At 40.9% G+C, this 24,099-nt stretch overlaps 1 protein-coding gene across 8 annotated transcripts in view; it reads right to left on the bottom strand.

The window, feature by feature from the left end:
* Window positions 1–24,099, bottom strand: part of ITPR1 (inositol 1,4,5-trisphosphate receptor type 1) — a 256,740-nt gene that overhangs the window by 117,413 nt on the left and 115,228 nt on the right. For all 8 annotated transcript variants that reach the window (XM_065552919.1, XM_065552920.1, XM_065552923.1 and 5 more), the window contains 11 exons: window positions 18,564–18,758; window positions 16,372–16,623; window positions 14,970–15,111; window positions 13,739–13,892; window positions 13,199–13,386; window positions 10,432–10,570; window positions 8,329–8,401; window positions 7,088–7,253; window positions 6,823–6,993; window positions 2,303–2,368; window positions 1,544–1,681 (listed from right to left, as the gene is read on the bottom strand). In XM_065552919.1, coding sequence (XP_065408991.1) covers window positions 1,544–1,681; window positions 2,303–2,368; window positions 6,823–6,993; window positions 7,088–7,253; window positions 8,329–8,401; window positions 10,432–10,570; window positions 13,199–13,386; window positions 13,739–13,892; window positions 14,970–15,111; window positions 16,372–16,623; window positions 18,564–18,758 — 1,684 coding nt within the window. The remainder of the gene's footprint in view (window positions 1–1,543; window positions 1,682–2,302; window positions 2,369–6,822; window positions 6,994–7,087; window positions 7,254–8,328; window positions 8,402–10,431; window positions 10,571–13,198; window positions 13,387–13,738; window positions 13,893–14,969; window positions 15,112–16,371; window positions 16,624–18,563; window positions 18,759–24,099) is intronic.

Raw genomic sequence — 24,099 nt, 5'->3', positions numbered from 1 at the left:
CATAAACGGCAGGGTCAGCAGAGAGGCCAAGGAGACCAACTTACTTCCACAGCCAGGTTGAGCACTAGTACATTTCTATGGTTCTATGACAGTAGGAAAGTTACAATGCAAGTGCTCATGCTGCTTCTGAGTATAGGGGATTTCATCCCCTATGTGTTTCATTCTCCAGCATATTTCACAATTAACACAGTTAATGCTCAATTTATTTTTCCAAGGCAAAATGTTAAAGACACCCCCTCCAAATCAAACCAATTTGGGACTTCACACTAGATAATCTGTTCTGTTTTCAAACTGGGCAAGATTTTCAAGATCGCGTCCGTTCTATATCTCTCGTCTCTCTGAGGCCATTCACCTCACTCTCTGGCAACCTACTATCCTCCAATACCAAGAATGCCTAAAACCATGGCATTAATTTCTGTCATACCTACAGTCACCAGGGGGAGGCAGGAAAAAGATTCTAGCCAGCAGTTGAGTGGAGTGGCTGCATGTGAAGGAAAGTCACAGTATTAATGAGGCTAAGAATGCTGTGAATAAAACTCCAGTCACCTGCTCGATAGTGCAGAGCACTCCCCAAGGGCTAAGCTGTCTCTATACTCAGTCACTGTTTTACTAGAAAGCTGATATTTATCATGTGTGCTTAAAATATTTGTACTGTCTTAGGAAATAGTTTACAATTCTGAGGCTACGCCTATATTACTAAAAAGGTATTTGTTTTTTTTACCATGGGATAACTACTTCTTGTTAGCTATTCTGCTGTAAATCTTGTTGGAGAGAAGTTGCTGTCATTTTTACTGCAAGGTAGCTAGGTGAGAACAACACTATACATAAGAACAGCCATACTGGGTCAGACCAAAGGTGCATCTAACTCATATCCTGTCTTCCGACAGTGGCCAATGCCAGGGAACGAACATAACAGATGACCATCAAGTCATGCCCGGTCACTCATTCACAGCTTCTGGCAAACTATGGGGGACAGTGGGAATCTAATGCATGTTAGTTATCCTGCAGTAAACACATACCTGGTTTTGGCAATGAGGTCAAAGCTTCAGGGCTTGGCTATCCGGGGACACTAAGGAAAATTAAGCCGAATTAACTGAAGGTGTGAATCAGGTAAACTGCATTAACCCCTCATTCAGAATTAAAGATAAACTGAATTAAGACCACTTTAATTCTGAATGAGCGTGTCCACACAACGGTTTAATGCATTTTAACTAATCCACTTTTAATTCACACCTTTAGTTAGTTTGAATGAACTTTCTTGAGTTCCCCAGTACAGACAAGCTCTTGATCTGATTAACTGCAATAGACCAAGTTGGTGCTTCAGCAATTAGCTTAGAATCTTGTCTGTTGTCATCAGAAGTTTCACACTTAACCAAATACTTATATAAACCATGAGTTAATCCTAAAGAGGCATGAATATTTACAATAGCTTCTTTGATGCCAAAGGTAACTGAAAGAACTAAGGTTTAAGGAGATCTCAGGGAGCTCTTAATATTAGTCAGCAAAACTATAAAGTAAGGAAATAGTTGTGTGCAATACCCACCTTCTCATATGGAATCTGCAGCAGTTCCAGAACCACCGTGTGAGCTCCCATGTTCCGCAGCAATCTCTGCTGCTGTTTCCGGCTTTTCCTGACCGAAGCACTTTCCTGAACACAGAGTTTGCTAAGCCGAAGCAAAATCTGGGAGAAGAAATTTGCTTTAGAAATTGGAATTTTTTTGTTTCGGTTTAAATTACGTTAAGATGGAAACTTCCCTGACCTGAGCAACTCACTGTCTAATGACAGACAAGCAGACAGACACTGGGCAAATGGGAAAAGGACATGAAAAAATCCATTTACAACTAATTCAGGCATTTGCCAGCCAGGAGTCGAACCTAGAAACTTCTAACACTTACAAGCTACCACACACGGGCTTCTCGTTGTACATTAGTTTTAAAAGTATTAGACGATACAATGGAGCACAAGTTCCTAAAGAAAGAGGGCAGATTTAAATGAGCTTCCAGACTTTCCTGCTTCTTTTATATCCTTTATAATCATAAAAATTTGGATTTCCATTGAAATAAGCAGCATTGATGCTAAATTTTGGAATAATCTGTTTTTGTGGAAAATATGTAACCCGCATGTTGGCTATATTCCAGATGTCTCATTGGAGTTGGGATATTCTACTACTCAGCAAATTAGAACTCAGCAAGTAATTTTTACAGTGTAAATGTGACTCAGTTTTTCCTGTTTTTTAAATTCAGACTAATATCGGAGTTGCACCATTAGTTTATACTTAAATTTAAAGAAACCAAATCTTACCTCCTTCACCACTCGGTAATTATAGCTGCTAGTACTTTCATGTTTTTGTGACTTGCTGTGGCCTTCCTAGGGGCAAAACCAATAATCTATTAATCGATTAGAGTATTTTCTTTGAAAGCTCCTATGGCTGAGAAATACGGGTATTAAACTGAATCTATAAAGACCAAAATTGACAGTTGTCACCTTACAGTTTCATGACAAGACTGAGGGTATTAACAGGGTGGATAAAAATCAATGATTTGTTAAATAAATAAATAAATCCGATTTGTTTTATTTAAATTTGATTTTTTTGATAAAAAGCTTTTTGAGGAAAAAAAACTATCTAAAGGTGGTTTTAATTAAGATATCTTTGAGCTATAATGTATCTCATCATGGAATAGGGATTATAAATTCTAATTCTATACTATGAGACAATATACTCATGTAATGTTTAAGAAAAGTTTTGTAAATGAGTTCCAATAGTTCATGATTTAGGGACCCAATCTTATGGGGTTCCAGGATCTTCTGTATAGATTATTTAGGTTAATCATTCTTTCTACAAATGGGACTCAGTGCTCAGTCTAGAAGATACCATCAGAGATGCTTAGGATTTGCCGTTCTCAAACTGTGGATTTGTGTCTCCAGAGATAACATGCTTGTTAACAGCAAAAATGTTTTTAAATAAATAAATAATATAAGAGGTGAGAAATAACAGACCTCAACCCTATTGTCCCTCTGCAAATTTGTGTATACAGAGTCAATCCCTTACCTCTCTCTAAAAGTGCAAAGGTTCAAAAAATTCAGTGAATAGAAGATTGCTGGGCGCGGAATAGATCTGGACAAGGAGAAGAAGTCTGGAGATAAATGTGAGAAGGGAGGGACAGGCAGTAGAAACAAAAGTGAAACTGTTTGCACAGCATATTCCAGAAGTCTTGAGGTCTTTCTGAGTGTAGCCTTCATTGATTTGAGATCTACCATACCATTCTCTCACTAGAAGGGAAAACCTACAATGGCACCTGGCCATAAAAGAGACCCAGTTTGGGAGTATTTTAATGATGTTCCTCTACCTGTGGGTAAGACAGGCATGCGTGCAAAATGCAAACAGTGCAACAAAGAAATGCAAGGACTGGTTGCCCGAATGAAACAACATCACGAGAGATGTTCCTTCTCAGGAGGAAGCTATGTTCAAGATGATGAAAGGAACATGTCTGAACATGCAGGATCTTAAGGATGGAAAACATTTTATTTCATATTTCTTTCATAAGGACTGCCTGTCTTCCTTCTGGACTATTCTTGAATTCTCAAGTTGAGCAAAAAATATATTTGTTACTCTATGGTACTATCATTTTAGATGCAGTGGTGATAAAAAATAAATAGCTGAAATAGGCAGATCTTCCGGTTACAATTTAACCTTTAAAGTAGTACTGAGTGTATGGTAATAATGATTAAATAACTGCATTGATTTATTTTGTTTAGGAGAATCCATCCTCAACATACAGGATTCTGAAGACTATCCACTTTCAAGATCACCATCATTTTCTATAGTTTCAGAGAAATCTGCCAATGATAGTGTTTCAGTCCCATCATGTATGTCACATAGCCACAGTATATCACCTGTAGCAAAAAGAAAAAAAATATCCATCATCCAGGAACAGCCATAAATAAGTTTGTGATAAGAACCAGCAGATAACAAAAAGAGGTAACTGATGAAAAAATTGCCCAGTTTGTTTATGCAACGAACTCTCCTTTCCGTATGATTGAGAACCCATACTTCATTAACATGGTTCAGTCATTAAGACCAGGATACATTCCACCCAACAGAGCAGCTGTCACAGGCAAACTGCTGGATAAAGTGTATGAAAGAGAAACTGAGCAGTGTGCAAAAGGCCTAGCGAGTAAAATTGTTAACTTGAATCTTGATTGGTGAAGCAATGTCCACAATGATCCTGTTGTATGTGCTTGTGTGACAGCAGAAGAAGGGAATGTTTTCCTTACAGAAACAATTGATACATCAGGAAATGCACACACAGCAGAATACTTACAAGAAGTAGCAGTAAAAGCTATAACAAACTGAAAAAAAATCAAATGTCTAGTATGCAGCTTGGTCACAGACAATGCTGCAAATGTATCCAAGATGAGAAGAAATTATTTCCAAGAGAGTGAAGGGAGTCCCAAACTAATAACATATGGTTGCAGTACGCATTTGAAGCACCTCCTAGCCAAAGAATTCAGGGTTCCAGAAATAAAGGCTAATGTTGCTGAAATTGCAAAATACTTCCATAACAGCCACTTTGCAGCAGCTGTTCTGAAAAAAGTGGGAGGAACCAAACTAACTCTCCCACAAGACATGTGATGGAACTCAGTAGTGGACTGTTTTGAGCACTATATAAAGAATTTGCCTAATCTGATGACAGTTTGTGAACAAAATCGTGAAAAAATAGATGGCACTGTCACAGCCAAAGTTCTCAACATTGGGCTTAAGAGAAATGTTGAACACATGCTGAGTACCCTGAAGCCTATTTCTGCAGCATTGAACAAAATGCAGGGAAATAGCTGTTTTATTGCCGATGCTGTTGAAATTTGGAAGGCACTGAGTGAGATCTTAAAAAAAGAAATATGCAATGACAGAGTTAAATTACAAGCATTAAAAAAATGAGTGGGACAAGCACTATCTCCACCTCATTTTCTTGCAAATATTCTCAATACTCAGTACCAGGGTCAAACCTTAACTGCTGAAGAAGAGGAGTTGGCTATGACATAGACATCCAGCAATCAGCCCTCCATAATGCCAACTATAATAAACTTCAGAGCTAAGGGTGAAATATATGTTTGCTGATGATGTTTTAAAGAAAAATCACACCAGTGAACTGGTGGAAGTCACTTAAGCACTTGGATTCAGAGACTGTTGAAGTGATAGTCTCATTTTTAACAGCAGTAGTTTCTTCTGCCAGTGTAGAAAAAATATTTTCTTCCTTTGGACTAATTCATTCCAAATTGAGAAATTGTTTGGGACCTGAAAAAGCAGGAAAGCTTGTTTTTCTTTTCCAGATTATGAACAAACAGGAAAATGAAGGTGAAGATGACTGAGTTAGCTGCAGAAGCTAATATTTTAAGTTTATCATGTTGACCTGGCTGACATAGTCTATTTAATGTTTTTTTTTAATATTTCATTTCACTATTTTAGTTAAAAACAATTTTAACAAAAACAAACCTGATTTTAAAAAACGTGAACGTTTAACTACATTCAAAAATTCATATGCTTGTTTTGTTAAAATATTATATGTTTGCTGTTGAAGAAAAAAATCCAAAATACACAACGTTGTTGTTTTAGTTAAATAAAACAATTTAAATGTCTGTCTGGTGATGTTCTCCTCCTAATACAGCATGGCAAGAAAATCCTCCAAATATTAATCATTAACCTGTTGAATTGGAGATAGTTCACCTCCCAGTGACTTCATAAATATCTGCTTCAATTACCTTTGGTAAATAAAATAACCAAACAATCATTCATTTTCTGATATAGCTGTAAAGTTAATCTGAAAAGTTTTCAAAATAAATCATTTAAAATGTATAGTGTATACCTTCTAAAAATGAAACCTACATCTATCTCTGAGTTGTGAAGAATATGTATTAAGGTTATAACAAGAATGCACGTTTATGTAGAAATCCACGATTAAATCGAGTCTTCCTGACTAGTGATTTAAGTCAAATCCACCTGGGTATTAAAAAGTGTTTTTGTGTTAAATCACACTAATCCCTCTGCCAGAATACAAGGGTTGAGTGTTTTTACAAAACAGTAACAACCTATCCCCTCTTTATCAGTTGTCACACTCTGTCTGTAGTCATGCATTCCCCACAACATACCTCTCTCTCCACTATTATTCAACTGAAATTATATTAATTTTGTAGAGCAGATTTTGGGTTCTATCTGTATGAAAGGCAATGAGTAACTTATTCTTATTGACCACTAACAATAGCTATTCACATCCACATACTGTTAACTCCCATCACTATCCACCTCTGCCTTATATTTGATTGAATCTCTGGCTTGCTGTAAACAGCAGAGTTAGGTCGACCTAACTGTGACAGTGTCTACACTACAGCCTTGCTTCCACTGATGTAAATGCCCTACTACACCGACATAACTCTACCTCCACGAGAGACACAGGGCTTATATCGGTGTAGGTAGGGCGACCCAGTGTCCGTGTAGATGTTGCCTTACTTACATCAGCTGTTGGCTGTCTTGTCAATTTCATGACTCCACTGGAAAACTGGGTTTCCAGCTCCGTAGCCTGGCAGCTGACTGGACTTCAGGTGTGGATTTTCCCATCAGAGGTAAGAAGCCCCAAGTGCCCCCCACCCCGCACAACCAGCTGGGAGCGAAGAGGCAAGAGCCAGGGTGCAGCTGTGCTCGCGTCAGGGAGCTGTGAGCCCTGGTTCTCAGCCCCCACACTGCTTCTTAAATATGGTACAGACATCATTTACCCAAATGGATATTCCAATAGTTCACATAAATTGACTACCAAGATGCAAGTGCTTACCTCCTTTTTCTTATGTTCGTTTTCACCTGGTGCTCCATCCATAGTCTCATCAGGACCCTGGCCTTTGTAAACCCAAAGTTCTGATTTTTCCACAATAGACCTCAATTGGTCCAAATCTTGTTTTATCTGCTTATAGTTGTCAACATCTTGGCTGGTAACAAGCAGTTGAACCTTATATGAATGCAATCCATTAGTTGTACAGAGATTTTAAAACTTTCAACACATGCATGCAGAAAGGGGACATATACATAATAGCCACACATACCTGTTTAAATGCTTGAAGAACTTCTTGTCTCTGACTAAAATGCCTGAAGAGTAGCTGAAGTGCCCCAGATACTAGTGGAGGGTAATCGTGCATGGTTAAGTGGAGCAAAACTCTAAGGAAAGTCCTGCCGCCATGATCATCCAAATCTAATGGGGTGTTCTCGTCACTGAAAAGAACCAAATGCAGAGTAAACTAACTTCTCCCCCACCTTAATAAAACAACCAACTTTTTGTATACAGGAAATTATTGCAGCTGCATTTATAATTTTGCTATGGAAACCACATCAAAAATTAGAGCAATCTGGGGCTCTCATTTGCTGTTGGCTTTGAACAAGTTAGGGACAACAGTAGCACTATCCTCTGTTGGATGGAACGTCAGATCTGCTCAAGTGTTCCAGTTTGTCATTGAGCTGCCCTCCAGTGGCAGGAGGCTTGAAGAGATGATACAAGCAATACTACTAGTCCCTGCTAAATGGAACACAAAGTCCTAGACTCCTGGGTATTCTGTGCTGAATGCTGTGTGTATGCAGTTAGTTGAGCATGGCCAAAATATCAGTAGAACCAGAAGTCTCATACTCAAGAGTTGTGAGATTCATCTAGGCTGTAAGTAAAATTCTCCTCAGATCTACACATCAATACTCAAGCACGCTCTCTCACATGCAAGCGCAGAGCAGAATCAGGAAGTGATTACACTTGCATGAAAATCTTCTACTTGGAGAAATCCCTGCTTTTTGATTTCTTTGCTTTCCTAGCTTGAAGAAAGGCTTTAACTCTTTTCTTGGCTTTTAATCCTAAAGGACATTACTGTTTAATCGAGAGCGCGCCTTTATAGCCAATGGATTTTTGTACCCCCAGGTTTAAAAAGGTGACTGGAATACTCACTCTGTTACTGGGGACACAAAGCTACAAAACCTTAAATTTTATTTTGTTGAGTATGCTGGTACTTAAACTCCAGGCTATATAATAAACAGAAGAGCCTCACGTGTAAGAAAACAGGTCACAGGAAAGTGAGTTGGGTGGAAACATAGGAAACAAGTATGATTATTTTGAGAGTCTGGTAGATTTCCAGAACATGCTGAGCGTAGATGCAATTTAAAAATGTATAAAACAGAAATTTAAAACATTTACTTCTATTGGTGAACAATTACATTTAAAAATTCCTTTTTGGAGAAGAGTCTTAAATTCCATCAAAGATATTCTGTCAAAACAACAGTTTTCAAGCAACTATGTCCATAGACGTACTAATGAAGAGATACTTTCCTTCCGCCAAAGATCCCTTCAGCTTGTTCTTCAATATGTTCAAAGTCTAGGGCTCCTGGAAAGTAGAAATACGCACATACGATTATTGTGTCAGAGATACAAACTGTAGCTGTTTTGGCAGCCTAAAGAAATCTTAAGTTGTAAGTGGTAACACAAATTTAGCAGAATAGACCAATATGAGCTGAATAGTATGTTGATTGATGCTGTCTGAGAAACTAATGTAAGGCATTTCTTAATGATCTCTATTCACCAGTTAAACTACTGAACCACTTCACAGATAGCCATGTTTCTTCCTCCATCACCGATTTTTAGCTTATACTTTCAGTAGCTGCTTCAGAGCAAAGCATTGATGGGAATTAGCGTCTGACTTGATGGGCCACCATCGACCCCAGGAAATGCCCTGCATTTCTGTTATTAATTGACAGCTTTAAGCAATTAAACCCTTGATGACAGGAATCACTTTCTAACATCACCAAGGCCTTTGCCCCTCACAGCAGGAGGTACGTGCCAGAAGGTTAACAAGAACTACTATTCTAGAATAAAATTATACACGAGGCAAACAATGTCTGCCATATTCTTAGAAAATTTCCCAATTGAACACTGCTTCCTGGGAAATAAATATGGAAGTTTTTTCCTCTCGGTTATTCCCCAATCTCACTTTTTCTGACTGGGAATACCTAGAAAGCTTAGTCGGGTCTAGGTCCCATTGTGCTAGTCATGGTACAGACACAGAGTAAATGGCAGTCCCTGCTTTTTGGCAAGGAAATAGCTAAAAAGTTTTAGCTAGAATCTTAGTAATAAGAGGATATGTCAATTAGATCACCTAGCCCACCCCACTGCCTGCAGAGGCTGGTGAAGCCTCATCTCAGTAACCATTTTGCTCACACAGGGCTGGATTTATGAGGTGCTAAGCATTAACAGCTCTCATTGAAGTCAGTAGGAGCTGAAGGAACTCTGCATCTTGCAAGATAGGGTCCTTGACATCTTACTTTAATTCTGGCATCCAGATTCATGTTCCGCATTATAACAGGGCCCTGATTCAATCTCTCTTGTGAGCAGTGGGCACAGCAAGGGGAAGATACATCTATCTGAGAACTATTTACACTCTTTCATTTTAAATTCACATTGAATATAACAAGTACATAGATCTGCACTGCTTCAACTCAAGGGGCGTTCTAAGCAGCCTGACTACAAAGACCCAGACCAGAAGCCTGTCATTCTACCCTCCAGTCCAAGAGCAAAAGACACTACAAGAGCAAGAGACTGGAGTGGAAACTAAAATGTTTGTTCTCTTGCGGTGCGGAGAAGTTACACATCTAAAACCTCTCTGGCATCTAGAGAACAGATCCTCAAATTGATTTAAAAAATCCTATTTTCAGTACAATAAGTCACACAGATCAAATATAAATAATTTAGTTTAGGACTTCTCAAGCCCTAAGTGTTTCAGATTCTGGCTACTGGACATCACTTCTCTCCCTAGATGATACCACAGCAGTTTAGCAATATCTGAGGGGCACAAGTTTTCAGCATCGTGGTTTTAATCAGAAGAGACCCAGGGGTGGGGCCTTTGCTGTACAACTTCTTTCCCACTTTGGTCCACCAAAATTCAGATTTAGAGACGTCCAGGAAAATCTGCAAGATTCACCTTTTTTCCCAGGATTTGTTTTGGGAGGAGGTAGATTGGGTTGGAGGCTACTTTGCTGGGGTAGTGGTCAGGTAGATTGTGGATCACTTTAACTTTGTTTGAAAATAACAAGGCAAGTCCTTGTTTGGGGCCATGATAAATGAATTTTCAAAATGCATTTTAAAGGAATTTTGTAATGTTCCTAGAGACGGAGACGGGTACAATTACTTAATTCATGGCAACAAGAGGGAGTGACAACAATTCTAGTTTTTGCTCTACGTGGAAAAGATATTCAATGTAATTGTCACACTTAGAACCTGATTTAGCAATGTTCCTGACTTCAGTGAGGCCACTCATGTGTCTAAAGTCAAGCATGAGCTGGAGTACATTGCTGAATCAGGACTTCGGTCATTAAGGCACCCCCACCATTTCTTTAAAAAGCTTTTTATGAAATAACTAACCTGGTACATTAGTTGGGGCCTCTTGGTTACTGCTTCCAGTAGGTGATTCAGAGGTCTGTGCATTGCTTTCATCGAACTCGCATTTAAATATACACAGTAGGCACGAGATTCTGTAATCCAACCTCACATTCAAAATAAACTGATGATTCAAAGTTTTAAAAAAATGGAAATAGACATGTTATTTTTACATCACGTCTCTATACCTCTCAAGACTGTAACACTGCACTCTGTGTAAACTAACAGCTGAGATCCACATACTCAGAAAACTGCAGATTTTACTATGAAGGGAGGGGAATGCACCAAAATCCCTTTTTTAAGTAATCCAAAATTCAGTACTTTGGGGGTTTTTATTTTAAAAGATTCTACTACAAGCGTAACCAAATGTATAAGGTCAATTTAAAGAACCATGAAGGTAAAAATAGCTAAGAAAGATTTAATGGGTACTTCTATGCACCTCTTTCCTCCCGCCCATTACTGGAGTACCTGAGTGCTTGACAATTTAATGTATTTATCCTCACAACACCCCTGTGATGCATAGGCATTGGTTTCAATCCCATCGACTGTCAATGGAATTCAGACTCAGAAGTGCCAAAATTCCTTCGGAAAATGAGATGTAGGCTCCTAAATCAGTTAAGCATTCTGAAACTGAGCACAACGACATTGAAATAGCTTTAAAAATCTGGGCCTAACCAAATTGCCAAAGGTCACATTTGAAGCTTAAGACAGAGCAGGGAATCAAACCCAGTTCTTATGACTAGACACCCTAATCAACGTATCACACTTCCTTTGTAGATGTGTCATAGGGTTTAAATAAAACATGTAGTATAAACCAGTCATTGGTTAAGAGTTCAGTCAGTACTAACGGAAACAGGCAAACATGAACTTTGATATCCTGTTTTACAACATTAACATCTTACTGCTCCCTTGGGGAGAGATGTACCATCCAAGGAGTGTCTCGTATCATCCCAACGTAAGAAGATATACTTACTTTCATCATTAATCATGTATTTTGGCAGGGATAAATATTGCTACATTTGCCCCATATTTAATAAATTCTGGTTTTAAAACCTTAAATATATGTCTTCTCAACTGTTTAGTCATCAATACATCTTTACAAGCATAGATACATTTTCCTTGATTTTACCCCTCCCCTTTTAACAGGGAAAAGTAAGTGACAAACAAAGGACAAAGCCTCTCCTTATGCCTTTTTAAATGTTTTAAACCCCTCAATCTTATAAAAAAAAAGAAAAAAACAAAAAAAAAACCCCACCTTTAAAAATTAAATCCCCCAAATTAATAGAACAACTTTGAGTCTGGACATCTAAACTTTCTACCTCAAGATCTGAATTAGAAGTAATCTACTTTCCTGTATAATTATATATGTTATTCAAGAATCCTATACAATTTTTATTAATTTAAATTCAGTTTCTAATTTCCCTGTTCCATTATGACAGACTGCATGATCATGTCCAATATATTGCTCTGCTTTAACAATTCCTGCAAAAATGGGGTCAAATTTTGTTACCCATGTTTTTCAATAATGTTGTCTAAAGTAACAAGAGAATCTACCATCAAACGCCCCATTCCAGCCCATAAAAGTGATATTTATCTTTAATCAGGTTTATAAATTGTGATATTTCATTTTATCCCACTGCAAGCCTTCTGTACACACTGTTTCTTCCATATAAACACAAAGCCAGTCCCTCACCTCGCTGCACAGAGGACCACTGGTGGCTCAAGCAAACTCAATGAAAACTCCTTATGTGTAGCTTTATTGCTGTTTGGCATTCTTTTACCCAGCGGGGGTACCAGCAGCATTTAGGCTATGTGAATTAGACTGTAAAATCACCATAAGGGGGACTGTTCTCCTTTCTGTCTATAAAGGGCCTCTGCTCACTTTTGAAGCATTATCATTACCACAACGTTATATCTGGCGGAGGGGGGCTGAAATCACCCTTATGGCTTCATGGTATCAATGGCTTATAATCAAGACTGTTAGGAAAATGTAGTGACCAGCCAAATGTATTTTATTCTATATGCAGGACACTTCCCCTGCTGTAGAGTTATCAAACAAAGGCAAAAACAACAAGGAGTCTGGTGGCACCTTAAAGACTAACAGATTTATTTGGGCATAAGCTTTCGTGAGTAAAAACCTCACTTCTTCGGATGCATCTGAAGAAGTAAGGTTTTTTCCTCACGAAAGCTTATGCCCAAATAAATCTGTTAGCCTTTAAGGTGCCACCAGACTCCTTGTTGTTTTTGTAGATACAGACTAACACGGCTACCCCCTGATACCAAACAAAGGCAGTTTACCTAGCCATCCACAATAAGATACCCTAGAAAATTACAAGGAGTTGTTTGATGGGGCAGGCCAGGGGAATATTAACTATCCTCTTAAGGCAGCCAGCCCTATAAAAATTATTAACTGTTAAATAGCATGGTAAGTGGCTAAAGACCTGCTATGCCAGAAAGATTGAACGTTGACCTTTAGTTCAGCTCTGAGTCACCCATGTGCACAACTAGCAACTCCCATTCAGAAGATAATCTCTGCCATAGGGGTGTGCAAAAAGTGTTTCACAGGGTTATGTGTTTGCCTCTGCAACACCTTCTAAGCATGAGAAGACTATCCTGGCAGCAATGGACTGGAAGGGACCGTCTCCTCCTAAGCACTCCCTAACATCTAGTTAAGATATAGTGTCAGATGCAAGCATCACAACACAGGATTTGAGACCCCACCTAATTCTATATTCCACTGTATCTGTAGTACCTGAAGTATTTCGATGATTTTCAGCTTGGTGTCCATTACCAGGATATCTTCTTTCTCTGGTTCACTCTGTTTGACATTACCCTCAGGAGCAGTAGCAAGTGGAGTAAGGGGCAAGAATCCACCACCTCTGAGTACAACCTGGGTCATCAGCTCACCAACCCCATGAATTGATCTCATCACATTGCTCCCTTCAGAGAGGCAGGTAAAAACACAGTAAGAATAAGATAAGTGCACTTTGCATGCACCAAGAGGATAAGCGGCCATTCACAGCTCATGAAAAAACAAACCGGCTTCATACGAAACAAAGGGATTATTTTCAAAAAGACACAAAGGGCAGTGAGGCACCTAACCTCCTTTAGAAATCTTCCCCTTAGATTAGTCTCCCAATTACCGCTTAGCTTTTATAGGAAACCACCAAGAATTCAGTGGATAAAAGGGAAAATGTTGATGCCCATTTCATGTATTCAGATAAAATTAATGAGGCCAAGAAATCCTCCACTTCCACTCAGGAGTTCCCCATATAATTTTTTTCAGTCTTACCTTTACTTTCTTCTCCTTTTGCCATTTTGGTAATGGGGAAGATAGTAGCAATATGCACGCAGTCTAATATAGCCAGGAGGATTTTGGTTAGTCTTAGGAGGTCACAGAAGTTGTAGAAACCAAAATATATCAGGTTTCTGGCTAAATTCACAACCTATTAAAAATGAAAGTATTGATCAAAACCCTTATTTTTGCCACAAAACCTCAGTTTGTTTCTTGACTTTTAGTTGCACTTATGATCTTAATTGACCATTTGTCTGACCCACTCTTTATAAGCAAATTCCATTATGTTTTATAGTTCTTTATTCTAGTAATCAAAATAAGTTTGCTAATATATATCTACAGGTATATTTACATGTCCAGGATTGCAAGACTTCCGATACCTATTGTAACTATTCTATAGCAAAAAGCATGATATATTTGTTGACGTGTGGCAGTAAATAAAGTAAGATAGAACTTCTTTGGGCTTGACCTATAAATGCACATTTTACATAACTGTTATTACATCAATTGGTAACCATTAAACAGACTCTCACCAGAGGGAGTTTTCAGAGGACTACAAATCTAGTCAAATCTTTAATACTGCCAAGAACTGGAATTTCCCTACAAGACCCAAAAATATACTGTTTCTTGACCTGTGCAAATAATTTTTACCCCCCAAATAATTTCTATGCCTAATGTAGCCTCTTTTTTCTGTGAGTAGGAAGTGAATCCCTTGAATGTATTTGTTATTCAAAAGTACTGAATGATTTTTCTTTAGCTATGGATTATTTACGAAACATTGCCCTGCATATTCATGACAGGTTATTCAAGCTGTTTGTTGTAACTGGTAAGGTAAACTATATGATTGATATTCTACTGTTCTCTTACTGGATGAGTGTACAATCGCTTCATGCACAAACACTTGTGCATGCAAACAAAGTCTGGGTTCCACAAACATTTGTGCCACTAAAACCTGATCTTACAAATCCAAGTGGGCAAAAAAGTGAACATAACTACTGCAAATTATTTTTAAAATACAAGTGAGTATTTATTTATCCCACATTAGCACCTATTCTTGCAAACGGCTACTGACTTCAATGGGCTGTTTACATGAGTAAAGATTACTCACAAGGAGAAGGGAGTTGCTGAAGGTTAGTACTCACATGTAACCTCCTCCAATTCAACTTGTATTAAAGGTAATGTTGTTTTACTTTAGAAAAAGAGATTAAAATAAAAATGGAATAATTACCTCAAAAGTGAGTTTGTTTTTCTCTTTATCAGAGAAAGGGAACCTCTGACACACCACATCTCTTAAATACTCCTCCACAAATTCCATGGTTTGTGCAAATCTCTCCTTAATTTCATCTTTGGAAGTTCCACTGCTGTCATAGCTGGAGGGGAAAAAATTAAACTTGAATGTAAAATGCACATAAATAGAATTTTTTTTTAATCCAAGTTTGTCAAGATCTAAATAAGGTTAAGGCTGTTAAACAATTTATCCCAAATCAAGGAGACAGGAAGCTGAGACCATAATTTCCTGGCTTTTGCTGCTTTGTCCCATATGCTCACTTTGCACTATTTTAAAAACATGTGAAAAAGCAAGGTTCATACCAATAAAAAGAAAGAAAGGAGGAAAAACATTTTTCTAATGGAAATGGTGACAAGTGACATACAGCAGGAAGAGAGCAGATGTGACCATGAAGTGCTAACTCCGGATACAAACGGGATTTTTTTCTGTAAGTAAAAACATTTAAACTATTTTATTTTTTTAAATATACATTCTAGATCAGTTTTTAAAGAAAAATCCACAATTAGGAATATGGATGGTAGTGGAAATCTTTTTTTAAAATTATGTATTATTGGAAATAGTTTGCCTGACTTGAGCACTTATTTTTCCCTTTAGCTTTTAAATCTGAAGATGCTCGATTGGATTTCCTTCAGAAAATTAACCTAGGGGGAGGAAAGTTTAGCAGTGAAGTATTGCAATGAAGCAGTAGAGATTTAGAGACCCCAACTGAACAGAATACACAGTGTTTATTCCCTGGGACTGGAAAAAACAAATAAAAATCAAGTTTGTTTTTATCTTTTAAAATATCATCTTGCTTGGAACATCTGAACACATTAAAGTATTTTAAAAATTATTTCTATTACAATAGTAACTAGAGGGCACAACCGAAAGATCGGAATCCCTTTGTGCTAGGTCCTGTACCAAAAGATAGTCCTCTACCCTGAAGAGCTTACACCCTGATTAGACAAGACACACAAGATGTGAGAGGAAACAAAGGCACAAAAGATTTAAGTGACTTGCCTAGGTCACGCAGCAAGTTATTGGTAAAGTCAGGAACAGAACACTGGTGTCTCAAATCCCAGCCCAGTGCACTATCCACTAGACCACGTTGCCTCTTGGGGAAAATAAAATGCAGCAACCATACAAAATAATTGAGCTTTTCTATTCAATGAAGTTCTTCTCAGCAAAGTGTCTCCACAGACACGTTTTTAATACCACCAGGCTTCAATACCAATAATAGACTAGTGAGACAGCACCAGTAAAGAAGTAAAAAAAATGACTTATTAGTTTAGGGTTTGTTTGTTTTTAAATTAAAAAACGATTTCATTTCCTGCTCTTTCATACCTCTCTATCAAGTACTTACTCATCAATAGCAATTTCAGAAGGTATCTCAGACCACAGACGAGCATATTTCACTGGCGTTACTTGTTCTTGGGGATCACGGTCAACATGCATATGCAGCATCAGCCGGCAGAACGATGCTCTCAGATCATACGGTAGGTTTTCGTCAGACATACAACGAAGAATGAGATCCACATCCAACTGGCCAGATATTTCATTTATGGCCAAGTACTGTCGATCCAGGCACATTCTAGCAAAAAGATTAAGCTGGTATCTATAAGAGAAGAAACTTACACTTTAGTTTCCAGAAGTCAATATAAGGAAAGCACCTAAAAATGTCAACGGTGTTTAGCAATTAATGTTTTAGTTAAAAAGAAATGTTACTGATATTAATCAATAGGTACGGGATGCTCTAAAAATAGAATAAATCATTTCCCAACACAAATAAAGGTAAAATAATTGTCATCTGAGGGTCGGGACAACAGCTTTCCAAAAGTCACCTAGTTTGTCACAGTGTTGTATATTTTGAAGAATTAAGCAGCACTTGGTTTTTCTTTGCTAATGCTATTTCTTATTAAATACAGAAAGATTACAGCAGCCTAGTCATTTTAGAAGTTGGCACACTTCTCACTGGCAGCTCTCAAGCTACTCTTGATTGCTGAAGCAATGGCGTCAATGAAACTATTAAACTGATTAAAGTCGGACATATGCCTAAGTATTCTGCTGAACTGAGGCATCAGTCTCCATACCAATTAGTCACAGGTAGATAGAACAATTGAGTTCATGTACTTTTTTTTTCTGCTCCCAAAGGATCTAGTCAACAGGAACAGAACAGGCACCTATCATTTAAATGAATGCAAATACAACAGACTCTAATAATTATTATAACCCAGCAACTAAAGTTTAAAGCACATGCAGAGTATGAGTGTTTATATAGTCCTTACCGACCTTAACTCTAAAGAAGGTGGTTTTTCAATAAAAAGATTAAAAGGCATTTAATTGAATCTTATTCCTTTGTATCCTAGTCCATGGAATTTTACCTTACAGAATTGCTTCCTACTCTCTTCATTATAGATACACTTTATATATACACTCATTGGTTTGTTATTGAAAGGTTAGAAGAAATTACTGTTAAGAGCATTTAAACAACTCTTTTTGGGAAGAACTCATAAGAATTGCATGGACTTTGCAAACAGATAAAGGAGAGAAAACAAAGTTAGAACAGGTCCACTTTGGGCCTGAAACTCTTAAGTAGTCCAAATCCAAAACATCCATTCTAATCCCTTTTAACAAGTTTACCAGATGAATTATTTAAAGTTTTTAAACACAATATGCAAGGCCAAAGTGATAAGTAGTTAAAAAGGAATTCTGGTGGTACTTTTTGCACCACAATAGCCAACGGTCTGTCAAACTATTCTCAAAAGTTTATAACCCAGACACAGGAATTTGGTCTGAGATGGAACTTGGAATTACAATGCGCCAAGAAACTGGTGTCTAGCCAAGTCATCTGGAAGCACTGCCTCATATTAGAAGCATGGCTTAATAGTGCAAAAAGGCAAAAAAATAAAAAAAAAAATAAAAAAATAAAAAAAAAAACTTCTTGGGGTTTTTGCAAGTTCATATAGTGTCCCGGTGAGAACTTCAGGACATCTACTAAGTCTGGAGCTCACAAATAAAGTTCTAGAAATGATATAGAACTGTGGTGGCATCTTAGAAAGAGCTTTTTGCAGGTTACAACCAACCCTTTCCTTTACTCTGAGTGCTAGCTCACCTTCCTTTCAACAACCCCTATTACAGCTCAGATTTTACAAGCTAAAGTTAAGATCCTCATGAAGAAAATCAAACTATTGTGGAGAAAGCCGGACTCATGAGCATCTCCGTCAGGAGAAGACTCACCACAGATATATGCTACCTCGCATATAAATGCTACCAAACTCTTACACACTTTGAACCCCACTTATTCTGTATTTATGCTTATATTTTCTCATTGTGCTCACATTGATTACTTGACTTCTATCTGACATCAAAACACAACTTTGTGTTTCTAGTGCATTTACCATGTACAGAAAGCTTTACACCATTTTCTATTGAGTACTGAGTCTAGTGTTCTGAGTCTTTATTTGGCACTAATTAACTGATTATTATACTGAAAAGGCCTTCACCCATCCAGTTCTTATTACCCTATCAAAACCAACTACTGCACACGGTGTTAACCTGTAATAGCTGAGTATATCCCGATCTTCCTTCTGCCCTTCCTTAGCATCCTGAGCCAACTCTCTGACACTCTTACTGCGGATTTCCTTGTTGCTGTCTCGCCAGAATAGCCAAACTTCTTCCTCATCTTCTCCAACCTCCAAGGTGTTTTCTCCACTTGATACCTCTTCAAACTCAAACCGAGAAAGAACCAACCTGGCAGAAAGAAAGGGATTAAACAACAAAATAATGCAGTCCATGATATCTTAAAATATTTTGTTTTTGGACAACTGCTGAGTTGCACAGGGGTACAGTAACAGTGATTTGCATAGTCACTCAGGAGACTTGCATTCATGGTACTATACACAGGTTTTTTTTTTTGTTTTCTCTCAACATGTCCACACAAAAAATCCCAAATAATGTAGGAAAAATAGAAGAGACATTTCCTTAGGCCTGGTCTACACTAGGCGTTTATGTCGAAGTTAGCGCCGTTAAATCGAATTAACCCTGCACCCGTCCACACTGCGATGCTATTTAGTTCGACATAGAGGTCTCTTTAATTCGACTTCTGTACTCCTCCCCAACGAGGGGAGTAGCGCTAAATTCGACATGGCCATGTCGAATTAGGCTAGGTGTGGATGGAAATCGACGCTAATAGCTCCGGGAGCTATCCCACAGTGCACCACTCTGTTGACGCTCTGGACAGCAGTGCGAGCTCGGATGCTCTGACCAGCCACACAGGAAAAGCCCCGGGAAAATTTGAATTTGAATTCCTTTTCCTGTCTGGCCAGTTTGAATCTCATTTCCTGTCTGGACATCGTGGCGAGCACAGCAGCACTGGCAACGATGCAGAGCTCTCCAGCAGTGATGGCCGTGCAGTCTGGGAATAGAAAGAGAGCCCCAGCATGGACTGATCGTGAAGTCTTGGATCTCATCGCTGTGTGGGGCGATGAGTCCGTGCTTTCCGAGCTGCGATCCAAAAGAAGGAATGCAAAGATCTACGAGAAGATCTCTAAAGACATGGCAGAGAGAGGATACAGCCGGGATGCAACGCAGTGCCGCGTGAAAATCAAGGAGCTGAGACAAGGCTACCAGAAGACCAAAGAGGCAAACGGACGCTCCGGATCCCATCCCCAGACATCCCGTTTCTATGAGGCACTGCATTCCATCCTCGGTGCTGCCGCCACCACTACCCCACCAGTGACCGTGGACTCCGAGGATGGGATACTGTCCACGGCCGGTTCCTCGGACATGTTAGGGGACGGGGAAGATGAGGAAGGAGATGAGGAGGGCGAGGCAGTCGGCAGCTCTCACAACGCTGATTTCCCCGACAGCCAGGATCTCTTCATCACCCTTACAGAGATCCCCTACGAAGCGTCCCCAGCCGTTACCCCGGACACAGAATCTGGTGAAGGATCAGCCAGTAAGTGTTGTAAACATCTAAACATTTATTTTTAACAAAACAGGAATATTAACAATTAAAAGAATGGGTTGTTCATGATTAGTGTGCCCTAGGCGCTTAACGGTTTAGTAAGGGGCAGTGCAAGTTTTGAAAAGAAATCTAGCAATGTCCGGTTTTCAGTGATTGTCCTGCACAAGCCGCTCTACTGTTTATTCCCTGCTACTGCAGCTACAGTAAAATGCGGTCTATGTGTCCGGGGATAGAGCAGTAATCCTCCTGGGACATCTCGATGAAGCTCTCCTGGAGGTAACTTGAAAGCCGTTGCATGAGGTTCTTGGGGAGAGCGGCCTTATTGGGTCCTCCGAAGTACGACACGTTGCCGCGCCACGAGATTATCAAGTACTCGGGGATCATTGCTCTGCACAGCAGGGCGGCATACGGCCCTGGTCTTTGGAGGCTTTCCCGGAGCATTCTCTCTTTGTCGCTCTCGGAGATCCTCATCAGGGTGATGTCGGCCATGGTGACCTGCTTTTAATTAGGTAGGGGAATGTTAGTGTTGGGACTGCTTTCCCGTTCCTTTACAGAACTGTAACCGCTGGTTTGCAGCCACGCGGTGGAGGCGGGAGAGGGGCAGCCGAAAGGGATCGTTCCCGGGGACAGCCGCGAGGGGGTGGGACAGGGGCAGAGTTCCCGCTTGCCGGATTGCTGGCAGCAGGGACTGACATTGATTTAAATGTGAAATGAGGCCAGTGGTAATATAAAAGTTTTAAACTGCCACAAGTGTACGGCTTACCATGTCTGCCTGCAACAGAAATTCCGTTGTGCTGCCTCGCTTCTCAAATGTGCTGTTCAAGACCCCAGGCACTGAATGCGAAGGCCGAGAATTCGACCTTGTGCTGAGTGCGCATGTGAAAGGTGCTGTGCATGGTCTTGTTCACAGAGAAAGACTATGTTCTTTGTTCACAACTACATTTATCTTTCTGAGGAATTCACTCCCTTTTTCCCATTTCCACAGCCCCGTCTGCGACTGTCTCACAACCTAGCCTGGAATTACACTCCCAGAGGCTAGCGCGGATTAGGCGTAGGAAGAAGAGGACACGGGAGGACATGTTCTCTGAGCTTATGGCCTCTTCCCAAGCCCAGGCAGCACAGCAGACCCAGTGGCGGGAGAACTTGACCCGAATGCACCAAGCCAACATGGATCGGGAGGAGAGGTGGCGGCAGGAAGACCAGCAGGCGACTCAAACGCTGCTTGGACTACTGAGGGAGCAAACAGACACGCTCCGGCGCCTTGTGGATGTTCTGCAGGAACGGAGGCAGGAGGACAGAGCCCCGCTGCAGTCCATCTCTAACCGCCCTCCCCCGCCACCAAGTCCCATACCCACCTCACCCAAAGTGCAAAGAAGGAGAGGCGGCAGAGTCCCTGCTAAGTCTCACTCCACCCCTGCAGAGAGCTCTAGTAGCAGAAGGCTCTCATTTCCCAAAATTTGAAAAGTTCTTTCCTTCCCGCCTGACACAAGCCCCCGTCCAAGTTTCACCTCCCAATGCCATGTGTAGTTGATAATAAAAAATTCCTTTCTGTTAACTACTGTTTCAATCATGTTCTTTTGGAGGAGGAGGGGAAAGGGGGTTGGTAATTGGACAGGACAGTCTCCTTTGGCAGGGTACATAGTCGGGGGCAGGCACAGCAGCAGGGCACATACACAGTGCAGTGATGCAGTGACTAGTTGCCCCGGTTAGTCTGGGAGGTTGTTTTGATGTAATGTTGGGGGGGGGGTGGGTTGCTCTGTGACTTTGTGGCGGGGGAGGGCAGTTACAGATCTTAAGCGCCGGTCCTTAGGCAGGATCACAGAGCCACACAGCATGGGATCTGTAACCGTCCTCCCCCTGCCACAAAGTCAAATAGACCCCCCATACACACAGTCCCGATCAGGAGGGTTGACAGGCTCCGTTGAAACAAGCATCCCACCGCAGCGGAGCCTGTCAATCCTTGAGTTTAGAAGCTGCATTCGCGTCACAACACTACACCCGCCCCGCACCACAGTCTGCGTCCCAGTTTTAAAAAATTCCCGCGAAAACAGTATTAAAGAAAACGGTGTGCTTTAACAAAGTAGAACTATTTTTATTTCGACACGTGTGTTGGAAGGGGGGGTGAAGGGGGTATGTAACTGGATAGGATAGTCAACATTACCTGGGTAAAGAAACGGGGGCAGGTTTAGCTTCTCAGTACACAAACTATAAAGTCACAGGTTACCCTGCTCACTCAGGAACTTTGCTTTCAAAGCCTCCCGGATGCACAGCGCTTCCCGCTGGTCTCTTCTAATCGCCCGGCTGTCTGGCTGTGAGTAATCACCAGCCAGGCTATTTTCCTCAACCTCCCACCCCGCCATAAAGGTCTCCCCCTTGCTCTCACAGAGATTGTGGAGCACACAGCAAGCTGCTATAACAATGGGGATATTGGTTTCGCTGAGATCACAGCGAGTCAGTAAGCTTCTCCATCTCCCCTTGAGACGGCCAAAAGCACACTCCACCACCATTCTGCACTTGCTCAGCCGGTAGTTGAAGAGTTCTTTTTCAGTGTCCAGGGCGCCAGTATAGGGCTTCATGAGCCAGGGCATTAGCGGGTAGGCTGGGTCCCCGAGGATGACTATAGGCATCTCCACATCCCCAACAGTTATTTTGTGGTCCGGGAAGTAAATACCTTGTTGCAGCCGTCTAAACAGACCAGAGTTCCTGAAAACACGAGCGTCATGAACCTTGCCCGGCCATCCCACGTAGATGTTGGTAAAACGTCCCCTGTGGTCCACCAGTGCTTGCAGCACCATGGAAAAGTATCCCTTTCGGTTAATGTACTGGGTGGCCTGGTGGTCCGGTGCCAGGATAGGGATGTGAGTTCCATCTATGGCCCCACCGCAGTTTGGGAATCCCATCGCTGCGAAGCCATCTATGATCGCCTCCACGTTTCCCAGGGTCACTACCTTTGGCAGCAGTACATCAACGATTGCCTTCGCTACTTGCATCACAACAACCCCCACGGTAGATTTGCCCACCCCAAACTGGTTCGCGACTGACCGGTAGCTGTCTGGCGTTGCAAGCTTCCAGAGGGCTATGGCCACTCGCTTCTGTACACTCAGTGCAGCTCGCAACCGGGTGTCACTGCGCTTCAGGGCAGGGGACAGCAACTCACAAAGTTCCAGGAAAGTTCCCTTCCGCATGCGAAAGTTTCGCAGCCACTGGGATTCATCCCAGACCTGCAGCACTATGCGGTCCCACCACTCAGTGCTTGTTTCCCGTGCCCAGAATCGCCGTTCCACGGCATCAACATGACCCATTGCCACTGTGATGTCCTCGGCGCTGGGTCGCCTGCTTTCTGACAGGTCTGTGCTACTCTCAGACTTCAGGACATCACCGCGGTGCCGTAGCCTCCTCGCCTGACTTTTCTGCATCTGCCTCAGGGAAACCTTCATGATAAGCTGCGAGACGTTGAGAGCGGCCACAACTGCAGCGATGGTCGCAGCGGGCTCCATGCTCGGAGTACAGTGGCGTCCGCGCTGTCAATGACTGGAAAAGCGCGCGAACTGTTTTCCCGCCGGCGCTTTCAGGGAGGGAGGGCGGGAGTGATGGACGGATGACGACAGTTTCCCAAAAGCACCCTCGACTCATTTTGTTACCCAGAAGGCATTGCCAGCTACACCCAGAATTCCAATGGGCAGAGGGGACTGCGGGAACTGTGGGATAGCTGACCACAGTGCACCGCTTCGAATGTCGACGCTATCACCGTTAGTGTGGACGCACAAAGTCGAATTACTGTCCTTAGTGTGGACACACACGTTCGACTTTGCAATATCGATTACAAAAATTCGATGCAAGTAAAATCGAACTACTCTCGTAGTGTAGACAAGGCCTTATACTACATGACGACCTTAGGTGTTCAGATACTATTGTTATGAGCATGGTATTAAAACCTAGTTAGAGCTAAGCACTGAATATCCAATGTGAACAGTAATCCACATAGATATATGGTATATTTTTGATTGGTTATAAAAGGGAATTTAATTTTGTGGCTATCTACCTGGCTGAAGAAACAAGGGTATCACCTAGGGCAAGACAAATTAATGTCCAAAAAGACTTCTATGTAGGAAGCATTGATTCAAA

The sequence above is a fragment of the Chrysemys picta genome, chromosome 7 (assembly GCF_011386835.1).
Source record: "Chrysemys picta bellii isolate R12L10 chromosome 7, ASM1138683v2, whole genome shotgun sequence".
NCBI classification, from domain to species: Eukaryota; Metazoa; Chordata; order Testudines; family Emydidae; genus Chrysemys; species Chrysemys picta.
This window is presented reverse-complemented; position numbering and strand designations above follow the sequence as displayed.